The sequence below is a fragment of the Crassostrea angulata genome, chromosome 1, assembly GCF_025612915.1.
Source record: "Crassostrea angulata isolate pt1a10 chromosome 1, ASM2561291v2, whole genome shotgun sequence".
NCBI classification, from domain to species: Eukaryota; Metazoa; Mollusca; class Bivalvia; order Ostreida; family Ostreidae; genus Magallana; species Magallana angulata.
In genome coordinates this window covers 54,832,410-54,857,351 of record NC_069111.1, presented here as the reverse complement: position 1 = coordinate 54,857,351, position 24,942 = coordinate 54,832,410, and the positions used below count along the sequence as shown (strand labels likewise).

The following is a 24,942-nucleotide window of genomic DNA, read 5'->3' as shown; positions in this document are numbered from 1 at the left end:
CTTGATGAATTCCATTGTCTCAAATGATCTCCCTTTAAACACAACTACACGTGGGCAAATTAAGATGCAATGAACCAGTTTGCAAGTGAAGAAGGGAAAAAATAACCCTGTATACAGCATGTCAATTTTATATAAGTGAAAAATAAAACTTGAAATGCTCAAAATGCAAGTCAGCTGGAAAATTCAGTTAGAAATATTGACCAATCATGGAACTATTTGAACCACTTTTTTAGGGAATTCTGGGAAGTGTTCACAGTGGGAAGTCGGCTCTGGTTCACCGCTACCTGACTGGTTCATACATGCAGGAGGAGTCCCCAGAAGGTACGTTACATATAACCCCTCAGGGATACACTGGGATATGGGGTCTATTACATGACCTGCTATGCATATTCTAGTCTTTAATGAAACTTTTGGCCCACTCTCCAACTTTAACTCCTACACAGCAAACACAGAGATAGGTCTCCATTTCTCGGGAGATTACCATGCAGGGAAGCTTTGATTATGTCATCAGAAATGACAGCTGCAATTCTGGATGTCAGAATATTGTTGTTATCTGTCCCAAAAGCAGAAATTGGTTTGATCAACATTGATCTGTAATTTTCTGCAACAGGAAATTGAAAGAGAACTTTTGTAGCATAAAAAAGAAATCTGACTGTAAACTACAAAAGCTTGGAATATTATAACTGGTCTGTGGATATAGCTTGTCTTATTGAAATGTCTGAAAACATTGGAATGACTAGTCTTAAGGTTGGAACAGATTCCTCAAAATATATACATGTTTATGAGTTTATTTGACAGTAATACAATTAGAAGGCTTCTGTTTGACAAACAGGTTTAACCCAAGTACTGATTTAGTATCACTTTGACCTGATTCTGAGATCACAATTCAGTACTTCCTGTATATTAGAGAGCAGTTCCTCATGTTGGATAGGCACTTATCTAATAAGATTCTGTAGAAAGGCATTAATTAGATTTCTGATATTTACCAAATGAATATGAATACCAGTACCGTATTTTTCGGGGCATATGCCGATGTGGGGCATAGGCCGAATTGCTCATTTTCAGACAAAATTCAGGAAAAATCCATAGACTAGCCGAATTGGGGGATAGGCCGATTTTCAATCGATGATTTCTATGGTGAAAGTATGACCGCTGCATGATGAAGGAATTTAAGTTGACGTATTAAGTATATACTTTCAGAATATCGATGTAGAAAGTCAAAAGAGTAATTAAAGTTATTAAATTTGCATATATATTTTAAACATTTAAAAAAAATATAATTGTGTTTTGTGGCTGTTTGGTCTCTTCCGTATTCGTCGGTATATATCGTTAGGTATCGTAATGTTACATTATGTAAATTTAATTGCAACACCAAACTCCGTGGTACTGTCTGATAGAACTAAGTATGATATTTTACCAAACCTTTTATATTTTTATTAAAACCTTACAGCTCAATTTCATTTAATCAAGTAATACTTTGAAAGCTACTTGTAGATTGGGGTATGGCGTCCATTAGCTCAACACGTGGTTTCATATTCAAATAGAGTTATCCCCCGTAATCGCATGAATGAGAAAACGAAATACCACACATGAAATATTTAATTTGTGTTCTTTTCCATTAATAAATTAAAAAGTGACTTGCCGTTATGCAAAGAAGTTGTAATGTTAAAAACACAATTAATGCGGTGAGGTGTAAGGGTGTACACTACGTGCCCCCAGGCTGTGTTTTAGTCACGGGTTTCACACCTTTGTATATACACACGACACCAGAATACCGTTATTTCATCCAACAGAAAATTAACTGTAAAAACACAAAGCATTGATTTATTCTGCACCCAAGACCAGTGATTCCCACGAACGCAGACATAAAGAAATTCACAAAAGTTCCGTCATATTTCATTCTACCCGGTTTCGTTTTTTTTTTTACTACGCATTAATAGTTTCCAGGGTTCATACGTGAACGTGGGGGAAAAATTGGGTTGTAAAGAAATACCTCGTACAGTACTGTACATTTAATTACTCGCAATGTCATTACAAAAATTATCAACGGGACAACTATCAGAGACGTATATACTAACGGGCTCTGTTATATCTATGTATCTGCAACTATCAAACAATAGTTCAAACGGACGAAAAAAAAAACAACCTTAATGATAAACTGCTAAAAACAGTGGATTTTAAATTTGACTGTTTAATTTTTTCAACTTTGAGCCTATGATTAGCCGATCCCGGGGGATAAGCCGATGCTCGCGCATTGGAGTAAAAAAATACCGGCCTATGCCCCGAAAAATACGGTAATTTAAAATGATATAAAAGACATTGTATTAAGTATTGTGTGGTAAATTGAAAATGGTTCAAATCATGTAAATGGGAAAAAATGATAATATTGGGCAAAAAAACCTTAGCATACAATACAATCCTATTGTGACATGGCAGTGACAGCTCTTCCTGTTTGTGTTGCTGTAACTATGTAAGCGGTTTCTTCTGGTTGGTTGCCGGTGGATGATTGGGTAATTGAAGTGTCATTGGGACATCATTTCTGTCTATGCACTGGAGGATAGAGAGAGAGAGATGGTCATTACAATATCTGAACTGAACTTTTTTTTTTTTTATTTACAATGATAGAAAAACAAGTTCTACAACTTATATTATTATATTACGTTGGCACGGATGTTAGCGCAAGTAGGTCATTAATATGGGATAATTCCGGAGTGCCCAGAAAAAACCCATGTGTCCAAGTGGGTGCACACCATACTCTTTCACTTCAACCACTGTCGATCACTGAGATTGAACTTGGGTCACAGCGGAGAGAAGCTAGTGCATTGTCCTATTCGCTACTTGGACAAGGTCTTGTGCAGGAGTCAAGGGACACGGATAATGCCAAATGTTCAGAAAGGGGGATTCCTAGATACGGATGATGCCAAGTGTTCAGGGAGGGGAGATTCCTAGACATGGGTGATGCCAAGTGTTATGGGAGGGGGGATTCCTAGACATAGATGATGCCAAGTGTTCAGAGAGGGGGGATTCCTAGGCATGGATGATGCTAAGTGTTCAGGGAGGGGAGATTCCAAGACATGGATGATGCCAAGTGTTATGGGAGGGGGGATTCCTAGACATAGATGATGCCAAGTGTTCAGAGAGGGGGGATTCCTAGGCATGGATGATGCCAAGTGTTCAGGGAGGGGAGATTCCTAGACATGGATGATGCCAAGTGTTATGGGAGGGGGGATTCCTAGACATAGATGATGCCAAGTGTTCAGAGAGGGGGGATTCCTAGACATGGATGATGCCAAGTGTTATGGGAGGGGGGATTCCTAGACATAGATGATGCCAAGTGTTCAGAGAGGGGGGATTCCTAGGCATGGATGATGCCAAGTGTTCAGGGAGGGGAGATTCCTAGACATGGATGATGCTAAGTGTTCAGGGAGGGGTGATTCCTATACATGGATGATGCCAAGTGTTATGGGAGGTGGGATTCGTAGGCATGGATGATGCCAAGTGTCCAGGGAGGGGGGATTCCCAGTGAAGAGCTTACTGCCAAACGCTGAGTGTTTCCCTGGTCAGAACTAGACAGGGAGCATTGTCACAGAGCAAGCACTGTCACACTCTGAGGGAACCTTTCACAGAAATCTTCAATCTATCATCAGAACCTTGCAGTAAATATAGTGGTGGAGAAATATCAGAAAACTCTCAGGAGTTCAGTTATGATGAGGAAATCTTGATGTGAATTGTTTTTCTGTCGGGTATAAAGGAGAACTAACTGATGCTGCCATTCAATTCCATCCATTCCAGGCCCTGAAACAAGCCAAAACCCAGTTGAAAAGAAATACAGGAGTACAGGACTATATATTTTGCGTCTAAAGAAATTATAGAGATTGATAATTTTTACAAAATATTGATCATAAAGCTTTAGTAGTTCAAATGACTTTGTCAAAAGATGTTGGTCAAGGGCTAGAGTCCTTAATTCAAGCAGGCTTGTAGACTTGTCTGTGTAGAGAGATGAAATATCTCAGTCTCGGTGTGCTGCAAATGGAATTATTTTGAGTTCTGATAGTTGACATTGAAGGAATGCTGCATCATCAACATAGATATATCAATCGTAGACTTGTATAAAAATCCGGCTGTGATATGACCTAACTGGTTTAGAGTAACTAATGTCAGTAAAAAATATCAGCAGTAAAAAGTGTGAGAGCACTGATGGGACGCCAGTCGTTAAACGCTGGTCTCGTCAAACTCATCTTCAAACTTGCATCAAACTGATGTGGGGATGGAAGAGTGCACTGGCACCAAGCTCAAAACTGAAGACTGGCTTTTGAAATTTTAATGAAATAAAGCATTGGAGGAGATAACCTTGTCTTCCTTGCTATTTATCAAAGATATAATAGGATTCCTACAAGATGGATTAAGCTAGGAAAAAAATGTTTGCAGTCAATATATTTTGAAAGCCATTCATACATGCTTGCTAGTTTGTATTATGAATAATCAGGATACACATGTTTACTTTGAGAAGAAGGAAAAATGGCTAATTAAACATTTTCAGTAGAACAAATTTTTACATCAATTGCTGGAAAGAACAGCGATAAAAAACGGAGGCTGATATCTGCTCATTTTTGCATTCCAATGATTAAAGCTACAAATTTTTTCGACAGAGGCTGCTGATAGTTAACTTTGAAGTCGACTTCATATATCCCCATAGATGTCAAGGGTTATCTCCCCTTACCTGGCCTCAGAAGAGGGTCATGAGGGGCAATTGTTTTATTGGTGTTAAATTTCCCCCTGCTCTTGGGATGTCAGGCAATACAAACAGTGGTTAAGATGTTTACACAGGCTACCACATGGCGACCCGGAGCTCACCATTGTGTACACAAGCCACTGGTTTATTCCCTGACCAAACCTTTTGTTAGACTTCTCAAATTATCTGAAACAAAAGCAAAAATTAAGACTATATTCAATATATTCTTATCGTCATTTTTTTCTATGCATTTAAAAAGGGGCTTTATTTGTGGGAATTTTTTATCCATAAGTTATTAAAATAATATGACGGAGCTGAGAGCTTGAAGTTGCGCATACTTTGCAATGATTTATTCTAGCTTGTTCTTTTTTTTGTCAGGGGGACGATTTAAAAAGGAGGTGATCATTGATGGCCAGAGTTACCTGCTCCTGATCCGAGATGAAGGGGGATCTCCAGAGCTACAGGTGCGAGTTATGTGATAAACATAGTGTGTCTCTGAACACTCACATCTTATGTTTGGATTGATCAAAGTATTTGGAATTCCAAGATATAATAAACCCTAGAAGCATTATTGTGCAGACAGGTTTGTTGTGCACCCTGGGTTATTGGGTATCTGTACATATCTTCATGATAAATATTTCTTGTATATAGGAGGGGCTGCTTTCTTGATAAATATATAACTTGAAGATAACAATGTTAAAGGGATAGCGTTGCTCATCCATTGCAATGATAGTTTAAGTACAGTATAGTGAGGGGGTAGGGTATAACACTACTAGGGTTATAGCTAATTTTCAGGTGAATAGTTTTGTTATGCAATTTAGAAAAAAAGATGGTCCTCAGTTTAATAGAATATTGGGGAAACACTATGATATTTAGGTCAGTTTGTCATTGGTCAAGGTCAAATCTGCTAAATTTTCAAAATCAAAGATATATCCATTTCATCAAATTTGAGAAATTCTTGTGTTCTTGTTGTCAGATAACTATGTAAAATTATCTGATACTAAAACATGCAGTGCAATGTCTTCTTGTTCCTATCTTTACTAAAGTATTTTAGAATTATCTTTTTGATTTTTTTTTAAATTGAAGATCTTTTTTCTATCAGTTGCTGTGGGGTTTTTTTAATATATCAAAGATATAAGTCAAGGGGGGTAATTACAAACCACCAAAGCAATTGTTACAATTGCTGTGAGAGTTACCTAACTTGTAATGACTACAGGCAGCAATATGCTCACTGTTTCAGTATCTACCACAAGATTCTGGTCTTGTTTACCAATGCTGCATATCGGCATGATTTAATTCATTTGGGTTAGTTTTTTGCAACATTGCCAAAAAGTGCACCGTGATGATGAGAAATCATGTTTAAATCTTGTGCTTAAAAAAATGTTGTTTATTTTGAAACTGCAGATTCTCAGATATTTCCGAATGATATGTATGTTTTATTGCCCCTCATGCTTGAGGTGGTTTTAGAATATTTTTCTCAGATTGTGAGTTAGAATTCAGAAATTATGCAAAATTTATCAGTGTATCTACCCAAAAAATAAAAATTAAGTCAAGTCATGCTCAGAAAGACAGAAGTTATATGTGCCTCTTCCGATAAAGCTAACAACAAATCATTAATTACCCCTACCCTTATCTCACACACCCCCCCCCCATCCTAGACTCAATGTGTAATAATTTAAATGAGGCCACTAGAACCCCATGGAAGGAGGCATGGCGATACAAGCCAGGCACACATAGAAGTGTCACACAGACAAGCACTGGAATATTTATCATGTAACATACAAGATGACCTCAATACAACTTGAAACAGTTTCTCAAATCAGCAGAAAATTACTTTATTGTTATATATAGCATGATGCATGGGATGCATAAGAAATACACAAGTCAAATAGGCAAAAAATGTATACCGTAATTTTGGATAAAATTAATTTTTGAAATATTTTATTCAGTAAATATAAACAAAACCCCTGGTGGATTCAAATTCATGATCTGTGGTCCACAAGCCTAATACTTTAACCAGTGAGCTATGACAATATACAAGCAAATCAGTTGATGCAAACAGTATAACTAAAAATTTAAATCTCCATCTTGTGATGTGGTGTCTTAAAAAGTCTAGTGAAGTGAGGTACCTTGAGAGGTGGTTAGAAGTTGTTTGCAATCCTCGGTGTGTTAAATGTAAAAACAAAGAAACATCGGAACAAAATAATTAGATGTTGTATTTTAAAAAGTTAATTTATATGGTTTTGGTGTAGCTTTGTTTCAGTAAATCTTTGTTTGTTGAAGTTTGTTCTAGTAAGTCTTTGTTTTCATTTGTAATGTAAATCTGTGTGTGTGTGTTTCAGTTTACCCAGTGGGTGGATGCTGTCATCTTTGTCTTCAGTCTGGAGAATGAGATGAGCTTCCAGACGGTGTACAGCTACTACGCCAAGATGTGTCACTACAGGAACTCTGCGGAAATCCCCCTCATCCTAGTCGGAACCCAAGGTAGGTCAAATCCCCCTCATCCTAACCAGAACCCAAGGTAGGTCAAATCCCCTCATCCTAGTCAGAACCCAAGGTAGGTCAAACCATCCACATCCTAGTCGGAACCCAAAGTAGGTCAAACCACCCTCATTCTAGTCGGAACCCAAGGTAGGTCAAATTCCCCTCGTCCTAGTCAGAACCCAAGGTAGGTTAAATCCCCTCATCCTAGTCGGAACCCATGGTAGGTCAAATTCTCCTCATCCTAGTTGGACCTGGTAGGTTTAATCCCCCTCATCCTAGTCGGAACCCAAGGAATGTCAATTGTTCAATCGGTCAGTGAGTCAAATGTTCCAAGTAATTGACATGTCAGCAAAGAAAAGTCTTCAGTGATGAAAACCAACCAATGCTGTCAACTGCTTAGTTACAGTAAATGTATTACAATTGGCTATTTATTTTCTTTAGCCGTTTTTGGAGGAAAGCCTGTCCGCTTAATCAAGTACATTGCTAAATGCCATGCGTTTACCGTAATTCAAATCTATGCTTACTTTTTTAAAAATCATTTTCCATCAAATGTTATACATGCTAAATATATTACATTTACCGTAACTTGTCATTTGGGTGAATACCAAGTTCTATAATTAGTCAATTTGGTAAACTGGTATGTTCTATGAATTAGTCAGTTTGTGGAACTATTATGATTAATGAATTAGTTGACAGTATAAATTGATGAGTGATTTGTCAGTGTCTATGGTGAACTTGTTTTATGCATGCTCTAATTTGTTCTGTAAAGAGCTTGTTGGGATCCAACTATTGTAAATGTATTACAGTATTTTTGACAGAAATTGATTTATCAACAGAGCAGTTAATGTACTGTAGGGTATATTTTCTTTAAACCAAATTTTATTCGAGTGTGAGAATTTTAGCAATGGACATTGTCGTCGTAAATATTTCTCGTTGCGAACCAGTCGTTGTTGTAATAAAAAGATGGGTCTGGATAAGGCTTGGTCGCTATCTTTAGTGGTCGCAAACCAGTCTATCAGAAGTAAATTGCGAAATAAAGTCGTCACGAATAAAAGATGATTTACAATATACATTTATATGCATGACATTTGGTTAGGAACTTGATTTAGCAGAAGTCTGCATTCTGTCAATAATGCTAAACAGATTACACAGCAAGCTCAGTATTCATACAATCATACTACAACAGTATCTTTCTTTGAATAACTATGAAATAAAAATGATAGATCGTGTGAATTTCAGTATGACTATCATGAATGATATTTGGAAAACTCACCTTTTGCATTTTAAAAGACATTCAAACTTACTGAACATTTGCATTAAATTCATTCTGTTTTTGACATTATGCTACAATGACCATTTTATGCATTTATCACAGATTTGTATGCTAAAAGATATACATGTTAATTGATCTATCCTTTTTGAAATTGCCTCTTTCCTTTCAATAATTAAAACCTTAAAAACACATTTTATTTTTGGTTAAGTTTGAGATGAACCATCTGCAGTTATATTATGACCTCCAAAAAACGGTGTGAATGTTTTCAGTTTTAATCAGCGTCTTCATTATAAATAGGTGGCAAAAAGATAAATAACTTTCTCTTGGGATAATGATCAACTCCATGAGCCAATTTCACTGTTTCTCTTTACGTTTCAAAATTTACTCGGGAACCTCTGTAACATCATTATAATTTCATGAACAGTAAGGTGTATGATCCTTTGATCATTAAAGGAATCCCATTATGAGTTAATTATCTCCCATTAGGACAGATTTAGAAACTCAATCTTTGAAGGCTCTCAGGCTGGTGGATAAAGGAGGTCACCCCTGAGTCAGTCAAGCAGGGCCGATCACAGCTACTGCACAGTCCCCTTATCCCTCTTATCTCACCCAAATATTCAAATTAATGACTCTAGAGTTTCTGAGAAGCTGTTGCTGAGCTTTATTTATCTGGGGGACACACTGGAGGCAGCAGAAGCTGGCTAATCCGACTCTGTCTACCGTGTTGTTGGTAGGGAAGCAGCAGTTTGTTGTGATTTGAGCTCAATGAGACGACTCACTGGTTGTCTGTCAGTTGTGTGTTGGTAGATCTGTGTATTAGCCTGACTGTGTATTGGTGGGGTATTGGTTGTGATGTGTATTGATCAGTGTACTGATAGCCAGGTATATTGTGTGAGACTGTCACAATGCACAGAAGCTTCCACTACTACGAGTACTCGTCCGAGTTCACCTCGGTTAGGCAGGTGTTTGAACAAACCACCACCACTTTCACAGGTAAGTCTGCTAATTTACCAGAAACGAGGCTGCCTAGTGACCACCTCATGGTACTTTTAAAATATATACCCATTTTTGGTTTTTAAGTATCATGAGTATTGTAAAAAAAAAAAAAAAAGATTACCCAATTTTGATAGAGGTTATCAGCATTGTTAGTTCCTTTTTTTCATGGAAATTGTGAAGAACATAGGAATGACCAAGATATTTTGTTAAATTTATATTTGCTGTATTTAGAATTGAAGGATAAAAAAAAAATCATATTTGATAAAAGACACAGGTGCTACCAGATGATGCATCCTGTCAAGTGCTGATGATAAATTGATGATCAGCATTGTGTATATTCTTAACTTATGTTCTAGGCATCTTTGTATTAGGTGTATATGTGAATTGTTCTGTTAGCCCTCAGTTTCTCACTTGCTATAATATATAATTCTGCCATATGCTGCAATGTTTCACTGAAATATATCTGTAATTGTGGGCCTCGGGTTCCGGCCTCGTGCCTGAGTTAGGACGGATGGAGGGGATGATACATTTTACGTGATGCCAGACTCCGAGGAGAAGCCATCTGTTAACACTGTCTGTGATTTAATGATTTCTGCCTATCTAAAACACAGATTTCTTTGTGAACTGTATTTTCTCACCAGGTCTGTGTTGTATAGAGGTATCATTGAACAGATTCTGAGCCGGGGAGATACGGTGTTTCTGGAACTAGAACAGATGTGTTTTTATTCTCATTTAGCCTGTTGTATTATTCAGACTTGTTCAGTGATAATTGAGACACGTAATATCCTAATAGCTTTCTTGTCCCTCGTAGACACACGCTTACTCCACATTGGTCAGTTCTGAACGGTTCTCAGACCGCTGGCTCCTCTGTATTACTCACTGTGTACACATCTTGATTGATACCTGTCATTATATACATCTTCCTTTGTGTTTGTCCAGCGGGAAGTTCATCAAGACACTCACTATTAAGAGGGCTGGATGGTAGTAGCCATTTATAGACTATATTAACCTCCTTCAGAAGAAGAGCTCTGTATGAAGACATAGCAAAATATTCAAATTACAAAACTAAAATGCATGGATGATTTTTTTATTAAATGATAGATATAAGTTAACAAATCATATCTGAAAATGAAAGGAAGATCTGATCGTTAATTTGTTGATGTTCCAACCTCCTATTCTCACCTGCATAGAACCAGACACTAAATCTTATCCCTTTCATGAAGGGTCTCAAAAGACCCCACAGTATTTATATATCACCAAAGTGTGGTGATTTACAAATCGAACCAATCAACCATGCAAGAACAGTTGACTGTGTTCTGACTGGGATGAAAATGAAAATAAAGCTCCACTTTACAAAAAAAGAGACCAAATTTAGGGAGAAGTTTGAAAAAAAAAAAATAAAGGTACCTTTATGCAGTTTTGTTTTATTATTTTTGCAGATTCTATCAGTGAGAGCAATCCGCGAGTGATTGATGACACTCGGGCCAGGAAGTGTGCGACAGACCTGAAGCGTTGCTCTTACTACGAGACCTGCGCGACGTACGGACTCAACGTAGAACGGGTGTTCCAAGATGGTATGTTTCTGATGTATACCCCAACCGTTCCAAACTGATTACACTGTCAAGACACAAGGTTTTGAGAATATAGTTAAAACTTCACCATTTCCCATTATGAAACAAATTTTGCTAGATAGAGCTTTGATAAATTTAGTAACAATTGTTACCTTTTAACTCTGTGATCATATAATAATTCTAATTACTGGTAGATGAATTTGCAATGATTCGTATTTGTATCATGATATCTTATTTGGGAACAGTGATAAAATTTTGAAGAATGTCTTTTTTTATTTCAAAAATTATTTGTGCAAACACTTCATTACTTAAACTTGTAAGCAAAAAATGTTTCCTGAAAAAATTCACATTCAGTGCATGGTTGGCTCAGGACTGTAAAATGTTTCCTGATAATTTTGTGGTTAACTGTATGAAAGTTTTGTTCTTGTCAGATTGGCCAAATCCCAGCCTTGTAAAACTTGATTGTAAGCTTGAAATTTTTCGATTAGAATCCACCTGGTATTTAATAAGTTGTAGATATTGTAGTTTAACAACATTTGAAAGTGATATTGATGCATAAACTGGGATATAGATACTGTTTTATGCCCGCCTCTGTATGTGTTATCTTCAGCAAAGCCAGGAAATGTTGAAACTTGTCCTTCCGTTAGGTTCTTAGTGGGCCAATTAAGGATATTAGTTTTTGAAGCAATTCAAACTCTGTAAAACATCTCTGTCTGAGATAAGACGGCTTTGTCCTGAAGACTCTGTCAGGTCACAGGATGTCAGCTGTTTCCAACAACAAAGACAGGACCAAGTGTGCACTTAACCAAACAGAAATATAAGAGCCCCTCTGATTGGACATCCTGCTGTGTCACATGTGTTCCTGTTTGTATAGCAGTGCTCACCGAGAGAGACTTCGACAGAAAAAACTAATGGAAAACAAATCACACAGGAATCAGATTGAATTCACATATCTATAGCAGATGAATTGCTAGTTTGATAATGTTCTACAAAAGATCTGTCAGTACATTCTTGACACATTCCAGATTTTTAGCCTATTTTTTCATACATTTAGCCTCTTGAAAAGGTTCAATAAAATTCATTTGAATAATGTTATGTTAATACTTACGCAGACATTATTGCAATTTAAGGAACATAAAATCATTTATTGGAATAAAGTACAAAGAATCTCATCGCTAGAACAGAGTCATTTGTTAATTGTTCTATATGGCTTCAATCAAAAAAAATAATTAGCTAGGAACCCTGGCCCTCACACATGCAGGCATTAAATCGGCCAATGGCTTGAACATGGAGCTTCCATTTCCCTAGTAATTATGACTGCTGTACAGTTTGTTTTATATCTGGGGAGGTTTTTTAATACCTTGGTCTGCCGCTTTGTGTGGGAGAGCAGTGTTTTGGAGCGCTGATGATTCACTGGGATCAGGGAGTTTTTCCAGCCTTATCAGTGAGCTGCTGATCATATCGTAGCTAATTTTTTACCTCTAAAATCATTTGAACTCCATTGGATGGTAAATAGACCCAGATAGTGCAATGATGTAACTTTTCTGTGCGATTTATCTGTATCAGCAATGTTTTTCATAAGTTTCTTTTAGCGTACATTTCATACTCCGACAATAAGCGGCGGTAGTCAGTGCATCCAAACTGTTGATATCTGTATGCTTTTGTCAGCCTCTATTTTTCTGTGATAAATTCAAATTTCAAATATAAAAAATTCTTAAACAGGAATGAAATGGAGACATTAACAGTTCAAAAGAATTTGTGTTGGAGTTTGAAAGAATTTCTTTTTTGTGTTCTGACGTATCTATAGTAGGCCAATTAAGGCAGTGCCATACATCATTAGAAGTTCGGAATATACAGTGGAGCCTCACTTATCCGGACACTTTTGTCCCCAGGCCAAATCGTCCGGATAGGTGAAGCGTCCGGATATTTGAATTGTGATAAGCTAGCGGTGATCGCAACTCTCGCTCTCTTGGTCGGTGGTGTTGACATGTTTGAACCTGCTCAACATTTGATGATTGAAAATGGACGAAAATCTGTATATATTCCCTTATTGATAATAGTCCAAGCTATTTTTTCATTGACAGAACTTACCCAAGCTAATTTTACGTATCCATCTTTCTATAGAGTTAATTGCACCCAAGCGATATTTACAAGTAGCGTGAACACTCATCCACGCCATGTTTGGCATAAATTATTATTACACTGTTAATTGAACACACGCTATAAAATTAATGTCGATACCCTGAACATCCCAAGCGGTCTTAATAACTATCGTAAACAGAACTCAAATTATCAAATATTTCATTTCAATTACGTTTTAAAATGAATAGGCGTACGAACGATCTAATCACACTACGATTAATAGAATTTTAATTCAATCAATAGATGACTTTTTTAAACACAAATTTACAAATTTTCATGACATTCTAATCAAACAATAACAGTTCATAAGTTAAATGGCGACATTTAAACATGTCGCATTCATGGTTATCGTAATATCCTCGGGCGAGTACATAGCGTGACACAGGTGACCCCGATTACCGGAAGAAGGCATTGTTTAAAACCAATAACCAGTGTCAGATGTTTTTACACCAATTTGCACTTGCGCATAAAAAACTTCTGTGCCCCTGAACACTAAAATGTGACCGTCCGGTTAAATGAGGTAAAATTTAAAGGAAAACTGTATTATGTGGTAAAATTTGACCGTCCGGATACGGAACGCGGAATTCTGGATAAACGAGACAAATTATTGTGGAAAAAAATTCCGTTCCCAATAAAAATCAACCGGAAAGTGAAGCGTCCGGATATCTGAGGCTCCACTGTAAAATGATTAGATATCAAAATCAAGGGATTTCGTTCTCAAATATGACATGTATTTTTTTATACTCTTATTTCTTTATCTAAAGATCCTATCAATCTCAATACTATAAACTATCACCATTCACCTTGTCAAATGATAAAACTATCTAATCAAGCACATTTGCTGACAGATTTAAATTTGTTGCTCTTCATGTGAACATAAATCAGAAAAAATCCCATATTATTATTGAGTAATCCTGGATCTTGGGAGAGGGTTTTTATAGGTTTTGCCTTTACCCAGTTTATTTGATTTGTCAATAAAAATGGTAGATAAGTCTAAATAATGTACCAATAGTCTGCATTGTACATGCAGTAATTCCAAAAGCTTGTGTATTTATGTACATGTATGTACCTTTTTTACAATGTATGTATTTATACATGTATGTCTGTTTTCCAGCATGTCAGAAGATTGTCCAAGTGCGCTACCCCTCCCTCCCCTCCACCATTCCCTGTATGCCCCCGGTCCCCAGCACCCCGATCCATGCCCACAGGGCATACTACATCAGCCAGCCCATGGCCAACAAACCGTTTGACACCCATAGTACGAGTAGTCAGTCCACCTCCAGCTCCGGGACGCTGGTCACAACAGGAAGCACACCCAGCGGCAGTACCCAGAATGTGGCTCAGGTAACGCAACTCGGTGTACACCGCAACACACTCAATGTGGCTCAGGTAACGCAACTCAGTGTACACCGCAACACACTCAATATGGCTCAGGTAACACAACTCAGTGTACACAGCAACACACTCAATGTGGCTCAGGTAACACAACTCAGTGAACACAGCAACACATTCAATGTGGCTCAGGTAACGCAACTCAGTGTACACCGCAACACACTCAATATGGCTCAGGTAACACAGTGTACACAGCAACACACTCAATGTGGTCCAGGTAACACAACTCAGTGTACACAGCAACACATTCAATGTGGCTCAGGTAACACAACTCCATGTACACAGCAACACACTCAATGTGGCTCAGGTTAAGCAACATTGCATTCAGCAACACACTCAATATGGCTCTGGTTAAGCAACAATGTATTCAGCAACACACTCAATATGGTTCGGGTGGCTCAGGTTAAGCAACAATGTATTCAGCAACACACTCAATGTGGCTCGGGTAAAGCAACCAGTGTTCTCACTGTACTCATTAACACACTAGATAATGTGGCTTAGGTAAAGCAACCAGTGACTCAGCAGCACACTCAAAGTGGCTCATAGGGTAATGCAACTACATGTATTTTAACAAAAATATTTATATTGGCAATAAACTGTATATACTGTAACATAGTGTAAGCAACTTATAATTAAAGCAGCATTAAAAATGCAAATAAAGCCACCACGATGACAGGGCTTGAAACATAATTTGTTGCATTATCTGTGTATATGAGTACTGGTACATAGATTATATGACAAATTATATGCAAGTATTGATAAAGTGCAGGTCATGATATGCAAGATAAGAAGAAAAAGTCTGATGGATATGATAAAGAGGACATTTCACAAGGTGTCATAAGTGATCAAGAAATTCAAACCACTGCAACATTGAGGAATTGTTGGATTGAATTGAAATCAATATTAAGTTTGATATTATAGGTACAGCCCAATGTCAAGGAGGTTTCAAAAGATAGCAGACAGGAGAAGACTGACAAGAAGAAAGAGAAACAGGAAGCAGAACAGGTAATTATCTCCCTTGTGTGGAACTCTTCTATACAATTTGTAATCCAGTGTGGTTTACATGTAATCAAGATATTCACAAGATTTCTTTCTTCTATAATTTTATTTTATACAGTGTAGTATAAGCATGATTTTTATTTTATCAGATGTTTTTACTATAATAAATGTTGTGATATTTTTCTAATGCTTGAGTATATAACTATCAGTGATATCTGTAACCAAAGAATTTTTAGTTTATTTTATAGCTATTTTTTTATTTGGTGAATTAAAGTCCCACCTTTCATGATCATTGCCGTGTAGGAATTTTAATTTAGGAAGCCAATGTTGCTGAGAGCTTTATCAGTAGAAAGTCTTGAGCTGAGCATGAAATAGCGTAGAGAGACCATAGAATAGAACCAGGCTTTGTTTTGCTTGCATACAAACCAAGGCCAGCAATTCATTGTCCTTCTGTTCAGTTTCTAATTAAAAGCGTATTAAACAGCTTGTCTACAAATTGCTAAATACAACAAATACCAATAGTTTCAATTCTAATATTTCTGCTGTACGCTAAAAGCATGCACATTAAAGTTATTAGTTATGCTGATTATTTCAGGATACATATGATAAATAAAGGGATTTTACACCTATTCAGTAAACTTCAAAAATTTAAAATGGCAAATTATTTTGCAAAATTAAGAATTGTCAAGTTTTGCTTGGTAATTTTAAAGAAAATCCAATGAAACAGAGAGTAGGTTGTACTATAGATTAGGCGATGTAGCTGCAGCTTGTGGGCTTCCTTTGGACCTGACTAATGCATGCGATCTGTGTTGTGGTTCTATTTTTAGGGGGATAGGGTAGACCTAGCCACCTCCACGCCATTGTCGGCCCGTAAAAACAAGAAATCCTCGGTCATACAGAAGTCTAACTCCTTCAGTGTAAGTCTCTCCTGGCTGCTAGATTTCTGTGCTGTTTACGTGGAGTAGGGCTCATCTTAGTCATCTTAGTGTTTAACAGCATTCACACTCCTCACTTCATTGGATGATGACTTAGATCATAGAGAAAAAAATTTCGTTTATATTTTTTATTTCAATTTCACATATATTCTTAATATAATTTCTGCACTTGAACAAATGCTGCAAAAATTATTTGATTTTTATTCATAGCAATAATATTTATTATTTGGATTGGAAAGTTTGATTTCCTAAATTGCTTATATTTATGTAGTAAGTGTACATTATATTTCAGTTTGGTTAAATTATTTTTTTTCAGTCATTAAGCCTTTTACAAGTAAATATTGATGCAATGCAGCTCATATTAGTTAACACATTTCTAAAGTAATCGGAAAGCATTCTGCGACTTTGTGTCGTATTCAGCTTTTGACGTTTAGCTTCATCACCTCCGGTGTGGCTGTGTTGTAGTTCGTCAGCATTGTGATGCATTGTGCCATTTATACTGAACAAGTTTCTGCTTTCAGATTAATAAGTCACTTTTTACTTAAAAATAATTCCTTTCTTGTCTAATTATTGCTCCTTCTTTCTGTTGATGAAAGCAGCAGCTTTTTAGTAATGATTTGCCAAAAGATGGTGCCATGAGGCATTGTAGTCTTTGCATGACCTTTTTTTTAATTTATTGGTATGAATTTTGTTATTTGAGTTTGAACGTTTACCATTTTGTTTTCCTGGTTTTTTGCATGCATGGCCTTGTTTTGTTTTTCTCCAGGGTGCCACTGATAGCCGGCATTCCAATACATCGGTCACCACCCCTATACTCCATCGGAAAAATTCCAAGTTTTTAAAATCCAGCTTTAAGACTGTAAGTGTGGGGACCATACTAATGGCAGCGGAATCATAAACGGATATATAATAATGTTACCATAGCAACCATTCTTCTCATCTAATTACAAGTACCAAGTTATTGAAAGACCTGAAAAATAGTATGAATGTTCTTTGAAAAATGCTCTTTACATATAATGGTTAATTTTATTGACAATATCATTTATCAATATGCTTTTCAAAGTTTTATCTATGAAACAAATCATCTTTTAAATGGGGCCTTCCTTAAAATGTTTGTATGGAATTGCCACCTGGAGGTTTCAAGACCCAGGAGGGAGGGAGGGAATTTTTTTTTTCAAATTAGGTCTAACTAACAAGATATCGGTATATAATAAAAATCTCCATGTAATAAAATGCTAATAAAAATTTATCAGTGACTGGTATTTCAATGAGACGGGAGGTAATTCCAAACAAACAATAATTTTATTTTGGCCCAGTAAAAGTTGCAAGGAAATACCCTAAATGATCAATGGGAAATTGTGGAAATCTCAATCAAAAAGATTCCTTGTTTGGTACAGTACATTTATTGTGGGTGCTTGAGATGGAGAGGAATGGATGCTGTATATATTCTGACATTAATGTGTATTCTCCTTTGTAGAGACTAGAAGATTTGATTATTTATCTATCTAGCTGACTTATACACCTCCTCCTAATGAAATAATCTACCAGATTCCTAATCTACAAAGTCTTAATCAGTGAAATTAATTAACCCTTCGAGGCTTCAGTAAGAAGCCCTTTTGTACATGTGTTGTTTAAACTCTTGTCAATAAAAACCAACATACAGTAAATGGAGATTGTAAGATGAAAACAATACTGATAGTGAAAGGCAGAAAAAAGACTAAGCTTTGTTAACTAATGATTTTATCTAATAATATTGCTGCTACCAGCCTGACAGTGATTTGGGATTGGGATCGTATTCCTTTATCAAGGTATGTGAGGACACCTGCTTACCTCCTGAGTTATTTTTTGAGGTCACCTGCTTGGGATTATATTAGGTCATTTTCTCTACATTGTACAAAAAGGGCACCTGCTTGGGATTATATTGGGTCATTTTTATCTACATTATACAAAAAGGTCACCTGCTTGGGATTATATTGGGTCATTTTTCTCTTCATTATACAGAAAGGTCACCTGCTTGGGATTATATTGGGTCATTTTTCTCTTCATTATACAGAAAGGTCACCTGCTTGGGATTATATTGGGTCATTTCTCTCTACATTATACAGAAAGGGTAGCTGCTTGGGATTATATTGGGTCATTTTTCTCTACGTTATACAGAAAGGGCACCTGCTTGGGATTATATTGGGTCATTTTTCTCTACATTGTACAGAAGGGTCACCTGCTTGGGATTATATTGGGTTATTTTCTCTACTTTATACAGAAAGGTCACCTGCTTAGGATTAAATTCAATTTGGGTCATTATCTCTACATTATACAGAAAAGTCACCTGCTTGGGATTATATTAGGTTATTTTCTCTACTATATACAGGTCATTTTCTGAGCCCAAAAAGAGCACCTATTTCAGATCTTGTTGGGTCCTTCTCTTTACACAGAAAGGGCACCTGCTTGGAATTATGCAAGTCACTCTTTCTATATTATACAGAAAGGGCAACTACTTGGGGATTATGCTTTGTTATTCTCTCTTCATTAAACAAAGAACACCTGCTTGCAATTGGGATAATTTTACGTAAATCATGTAAGAAAACTTGAATTCAATTATGCATGGTATATGTAAATGACAGGACAATACCCTATCTAATGTAATGTACAATTCAAGACTCCAACACATCACTAATATTAAGGTCAGACCACTGACTTGTGATAGGTCAGGACATGCCAAAGGTCACATGCTGACTCTCTTACCTTCACATACCTGTACATGCAAAAAGGGAGATCACTGTTATTATTGTTTGAATGGTGTTTTTATTAAAAGTTTTTTTTAGCTTAGAAGTTTAAAACAGGAAGTAATCAAGCTTGGTAATTTAATTGACTAAAAAAGTTTTAAGGCCATCACTCACCAACTCCAGGGTCAAATTAAGTATAACTGGTCACTATTCTCAGTGGCCATGCATTGGGGCAAGGTAACATGCTTTATTTGCCCAAATGATTAACAAATTTATAACAATTCAATTAATTTAATGACCCACAAGCATGCATGGGTTCCTAAAAACTTCAAAGGTATTAACTGTTGATATTAGGAGGTATTGTATATCACACATATATCATGAATATATCAACATACTAGTGTATCTTATATTGATATATACAAATATTATCTGTAACCTATTGTCTAAACAAATATCTGATTCCAGTCTGCATTTGAAGCTCAGAAATTTTGTTTTTGGTGGAATTTATTTTTGTACAGTTATGAAAGCATGCATATGTTCTGCATATTTTCTTTTGTCTGCATTGGTTAACTTTTTTTGTACTGATTAAAGCATTTGATATAATTTTTGTTTTTCTGTACAAGTAATGTTAGATCTAAAGGGATGCATTTTATGGTGCATATGTAATTATTTTGTAAGATGGATCCAATTTTCAGTGATTAAATTCTAAACAAGGTTATTAAATGTTGTTTGTATGAAGTAATTTGGATCCATTTTGGTAGATTTGCATTCTTTTGTTATCTCTTTTCCTGTCTGGCTTGTTTCGTAGGATAAAATGGATAAATATCTGATGGAATTAGAAATACATGAGAACACTTCCCCCGTAACTCCGACGGCTTCGCGAGTTTCCAACAAAGGGCGTTCCAGTCTCGTGCTTGTAAGTCAACTCATACAGAGTTATTCCCCATTAGTTTTGTTCATTGCTACCAGGTGTCACCGCTGCATGTTTTATATTTTTTAAATTACCGGGTAGAATTATTTCTGTATATTTCATCTTTGTTTCGAAGACATTTTTTTTATTTTAATCATTGAATTTCATTTCAAATTTTGCATTTTTGATGTGACCATTTTCTCTGTGTAGTAGTAGATAAATATGCGATGACTCAGATGAAATTTAATCTTCATGTAGTTTTTGCTGCCTTTCTATGATAATTTTTGATTTTTTTTCCAAGGTTTTTAGGTTAGTTGAGCATTTGAGCTTTTGACATCTTACAATCTCCATTTATACCCTCACCCCTCTAACGTATTCATATTTAAACTTTGATGTATTTTATATGGTAAAGATGTACTTAAGTGTCTGTTGTATCAGAGTTATTGTTCCTGGTGAAGGTGGCAGCACTGGTGTGTGTCTACACAGACTATATCACAAGGACTTAGATCCACACTCGGCACGTCTCAGCAATTGATTTCTCATGAATTTTCATCTTTCAGAAAATAAATGATGCATGTTGTTTATTTTTAGTTTATTCAAATATCATTCACCTTATGTTTTTAGTTGCATGTATTCATACTCCCAGTTGTATTTCACACATTTATAGCTAGCGATAGTTCAGCCATTTTTAAGTCTGTATGTTTGGACATGGTGCACCATTAAGCTATTGAAAGTATACTTAGAAACGAAGATCAGAAGGAATGCTATTTTGAATGATTGCTTCAGAAAAAAAATATTTACCAGGCAGGTGAAAGTGAAAAGAAATTTGTTTACTTAACTGAGTTCAAAAGTACATGTACTCTTTAGAAGAAGAGAGAGTTCAATATGATGAGGACAAGAAAATCTTTATTATAGATCAAATGATAAACTGACTAGTGGTGCAATGTGTTATTTCACTCCTGTTATAGTGCTAAGACAGGGTGTGTAGATGGGAGTTTTGTTATTCTGCCTTGCATTTAGTAGCTAGCTCTCCTATGTAGTGAGTAGTAATACTGACAACTCTAACCGAATCCGTGCTTGCAGGAAAAATCCGATAGCAAAGATCTACCAACCCCCAGCAGCACACCCACTCAGAGTCGAAAAAATCGACGCAGGTCTAACCTGTTTAATGTAAGACTTTATTCTCTTTTTATAATGGTAACAAAACTTGTTCTAAACGAGTGTTGCAGTTTTCATTATGCAGTGCACTCACACAGAAAGATATTTTAAAAAGTTATTTTTTCAATTTTTTTTAAGAAAGTAATTCAATTTTTTTTTTTTTGTATAATTTGCAAATTTAATAAGTTACTCAGTAATTTTATGGTTTGTGTTGTATTTATTTGCAATTTCTTTTAAAGCCAGAAAACAAAATTAAAAATTATGAACACATAGTTGTCAAGATTGTAAAACAGGACAGAAACATTTGTGTAAAGGAGAATAACTCCTTCGTACTACTAACTGCATGTAGGTGGAGTTGTGTAAAGTGTGATCATGTGACAGGAAACTGAACCAAACACTCTGATATTCCAGACCACAGTAACAACATCCTGTAGTAAATGTACGCTACCATTGACTGAAATCACTAACTCTGTAGCATTCAGTTAACAAAAACAATAATGTAGGTAATGGCATATCTGTGGAGGAAGAAGTATTTCATGGAGTGAAACTGACATATACATAAGAATTAAGCTTTTCATTTACAGTACATAACAGTGATAACACTTTGATTAAGTTAACCCCACATCAATTAAGGCTTGCATCATTCGTACGTGCATGGATGTTGTTAAGATTTCTTTGAAGAATTCCTAGATGATGACCATCTTGCATCACTGTATGTTGGTCAAATTTTATTCTTTATTTAATGTTTTATTTTCTTAAGGCTTTTTCTTTAAATTTTATTGAATGTTCCATTCAGTTTATAGAAAAACTCTGTAGTCTTTTGGGTTCTTTTAAAATAGCTATCGCCTTGTCTAAGGGTAAAAAAAAATGTTCCCTATTGCCGGAAATTAAGAAATAAAGTATTTAGACCAAATGAACTAAAGAAGTGTTAATACATTAAGAACAATGAGATTTGCTCTGATTTTAGAAACTTATAATGAGCTAAGGTCAAGGTTATTGGATTTCTTACAGCCTAAAAACAAAGAGGAGGAGAAAAAAGGGGCATCTGTAGAGGCGGAGAAATTAGGCAGCGGGCGAGTAATTCCAATCAAACAGGTACAAATACATCAGCTGTCAGCCCTTACATCTAAACCGTATATCATGAAGAGATTTCATTTAGAGGAATTCTGTTTCATTACCAGTACTGGACTGAATGAGCAGTGGATATTGACCACAATGACTGTTTGTTTTAGGGATACCTTTATAAGAAAAGTCATGGTCTGAATAAAGAATGGAAGAAGAAGTATGTTACCCTCCTGGATGATGGAAGATTGACTTATCATCCAAGTCTACATGTAAGTGTGCAGAGATTGACTTGTATCATTAAAGTCAGGTTTGGTTACTGTAAACGTGGAAATTTTGACGATGTGTTAATTTTGACTATGTTGGCGATTTTTATTTTCTCGTCAAAATTTCCACTCGCCAAACTTCACATCATATAATCATATAGCGTATTAATACCAGAATGTTTTATCGGCATTATCCCGTTAGGACTAGATCAAAGTTAATTATTCATTTATGTACATAGCTATAAAAACACGTAATTAGCATTGAAAAAACCCATTAAATCTAAACAAGCATGTTTTAAATGCAATTATCACTCAATCGTCACAACATTCTCTAATAACTTTGCGTGCGTAATTATCATGCCGTGTTTGACCTACTTTATTACCTCAGGCAATATCGTTTTGTGAATAAAAACAAAATACAAAGAACAATTTTATTCCATCAAATCTGTACGGACTTTTTTTCAATCAAAGTTAAATTTTATTAATACCAACGCTTGTAAAAGAGTTCGCAAGAAAGATAACTCTAACCTTGGCCTTATAAGAAATCAAAGATAGATAACTGTTACTCTTATTCAAAAATTCGTCAAAATTTAAACTCGCCAATTGTCTCTTACTAAAAAATCGTCAAAATTTGAACTCGTCAATATAACCACGTTTACAGTATTGTATTGTAATTTTGTTAAGTTTTTCACAAAGACATAAATTAAATTGTGTCTGTTACAGAAAAGATGTTATTCTATTTACTAGAAACAGTGTGCTAATGAGTCTGAATGGATTCTGTTGTAGGATTATATGGATGATGTTCATGCAAAGGAAATCAACCTCATCCACACGACAGTCAAAATTCCCGGGCTCCGACCGCGGACAACCAAAACGGTCCCTAACTACCCCGCTCAGCACCCCAACCAAGACGCTAAAGGTGAAAGTAAAACTAGCTTCTCCCTGAGTGGTGAGTGTTCCTGCATGGACCTGTCTAATGTCCTAGTGTTAGGTGCTTCAGGGAGTCACAGGAAGCTTGGCTCAAAACGAGGCTGTGGTCACATGGTGTTGTCACCATGGTAGCATGCTAAGCTTGCTGCCGCTGCACAATGTTTGATGTATTTGGAGGAATGTTAAGAATCTAATTTCTAAGGAGAGAAGTAGTGGTGCTAGGAATATATGTTGTTAATGTAGTTCAGTGTCGGTAAAACTTCAGGAGTAAAATATTGATGGTGTGTCCTTTTCATAGCAAATCAATTATGTTTTCATTATTAGGAACATTAGATTGTAATAGTGTGATTATGGAAGTGATATTAAGTGAATGACATTCAAAATAATACGCTGTACATCAGTTTAAAAAAAAAAAGCTGATTCTGTTCAGTATTTGAAGAATGTTACTTGATTTAATGGTTTATCTTTTTAACCTTAAGTTTAAAACAAAGGGGCCAGATAATCTGATGTACAGTGTGATATGCATGTGCAATATATTTGGGGACCATACCAGATAGTTAGTTTTATTTCCATCAAATGTTTTATTTACAAATGATTTTATTTCATTAGGCCAAAAAAAAAAATTTGTGTGTTTCTGGTAACGTCTAAAAAAATTTAGGGTAGGTAGGTAGGGATTTTTTTTTTTTTTTTATAGAAATGTATAAAATGATTCTCTTAGTACTGCATGTACCTAGCACTGCATTGCAGATGGCATTTGTATTTAGTGAGATAAACATACTAGCTTTTATTACTATAAAAAATAATTTCTGTTTAAAAACAACATGAACAAAAAAGTATTAAATGTTCAATATTACATAATTATAGGGCTGGGACGATTCAGAGTTCATTCGATTTGGTTCAGATTTGATTCAGAATGCTATGATTTGTTATTGTTTCTATTCGTTTCAATTAAACAAAGGTCAATCTCAGTATTTAAAAAAAATTATTTTAACCTTGCAGATTCCATATAAATTCAATTTAGGGCCCAACTTAGAGCAAAATTTTAGGGAGATTCACTTCTATCTTTCAAAAAAATAGGGAGAAGCTTGAGAAATTAGAGAGAATTCCATTTCTTGACAATAGCATAATGCTTATAACGATATACAAAGTTTATGTCTTTCATAATTTAGATTGGATAAGAAACAAGTCAATAAAAACTAAAGGTTTGTTCCCGTTTTGCACACATTTGAAAATTTGGTATCAAAAAAATGTGTGCGAAACGGGAATTTGACCAGGTGAGATAATTGCTTAATTGCTAAAGTCTGTATCACAATTCCCGCGAGGGTAATTGACAATAAAATAAGTAAAACATATTTACTCGCAATTT

At 35.8% G+C, this 24,942-nt stretch overlaps 1 protein-coding gene across 33 annotated transcripts in view; it reads left to right on the top strand.

Moving 5' to 3' along the window:
* LOC128163246 (arf-GAP with GTPase, ANK repeat and PH domain-containing protein 1-like) overlaps window positions 1-24,942 on the top strand; it is a 43,732-nt gene that overhangs the window by 10,819 nt on the left and 7,971 nt on the right. For 4 of the 33 annotated variants that reach the window (XM_052826852.1, XM_052826791.1, XM_052826858.1 and 1 more), the window contains exons 3-17: window positions 234-321; window positions 5,111-5,196; window positions 7,075-7,216; window positions 10,925-11,059; window positions 14,313-14,542; window positions 15,512-15,595; window positions 16,417-16,506; window positions 16,841-16,858; window positions 17,291-17,383; window positions 18,291-18,332; window positions 20,059-20,166; window positions 21,244-21,330; window positions 22,330-22,413; window positions 22,551-22,652; window positions 23,433-23,595. In XM_052826852.1, the coding sequence (XP_052682812.1) occupies window positions 234-321; window positions 5,111-5,196; window positions 7,075-7,216; window positions 10,925-11,059; window positions 14,313-14,542; window positions 15,512-15,595; window positions 16,417-16,506; window positions 16,841-16,858; window positions 17,291-17,383; window positions 18,291-18,332; window positions 20,059-20,166; window positions 21,244-21,330; window positions 22,330-22,413; window positions 22,551-22,652; window positions 23,433-23,595 (1,552 nt within the window). Of the gene's footprint in view, window positions 1-233; window positions 322-5,110; window positions 5,197-7,074; window positions 7,217-9,168; window positions 9,483-10,924; window positions 11,060-14,312; window positions 14,543-15,511; window positions 15,596-16,416; window positions 16,507-16,840; window positions 16,859-17,290; window positions 17,384-18,290; window positions 18,333-20,058; window positions 20,167-21,243; window positions 21,331-22,329; window positions 22,414-22,550; window positions 22,653-23,432; window positions 23,596-24,942 lie in introns of those variants that run through there. The other 29 variants (XM_052826882.1, XM_052826806.1, XM_052826798.1 and 26 more) reach the window with 28 other exon arrangements.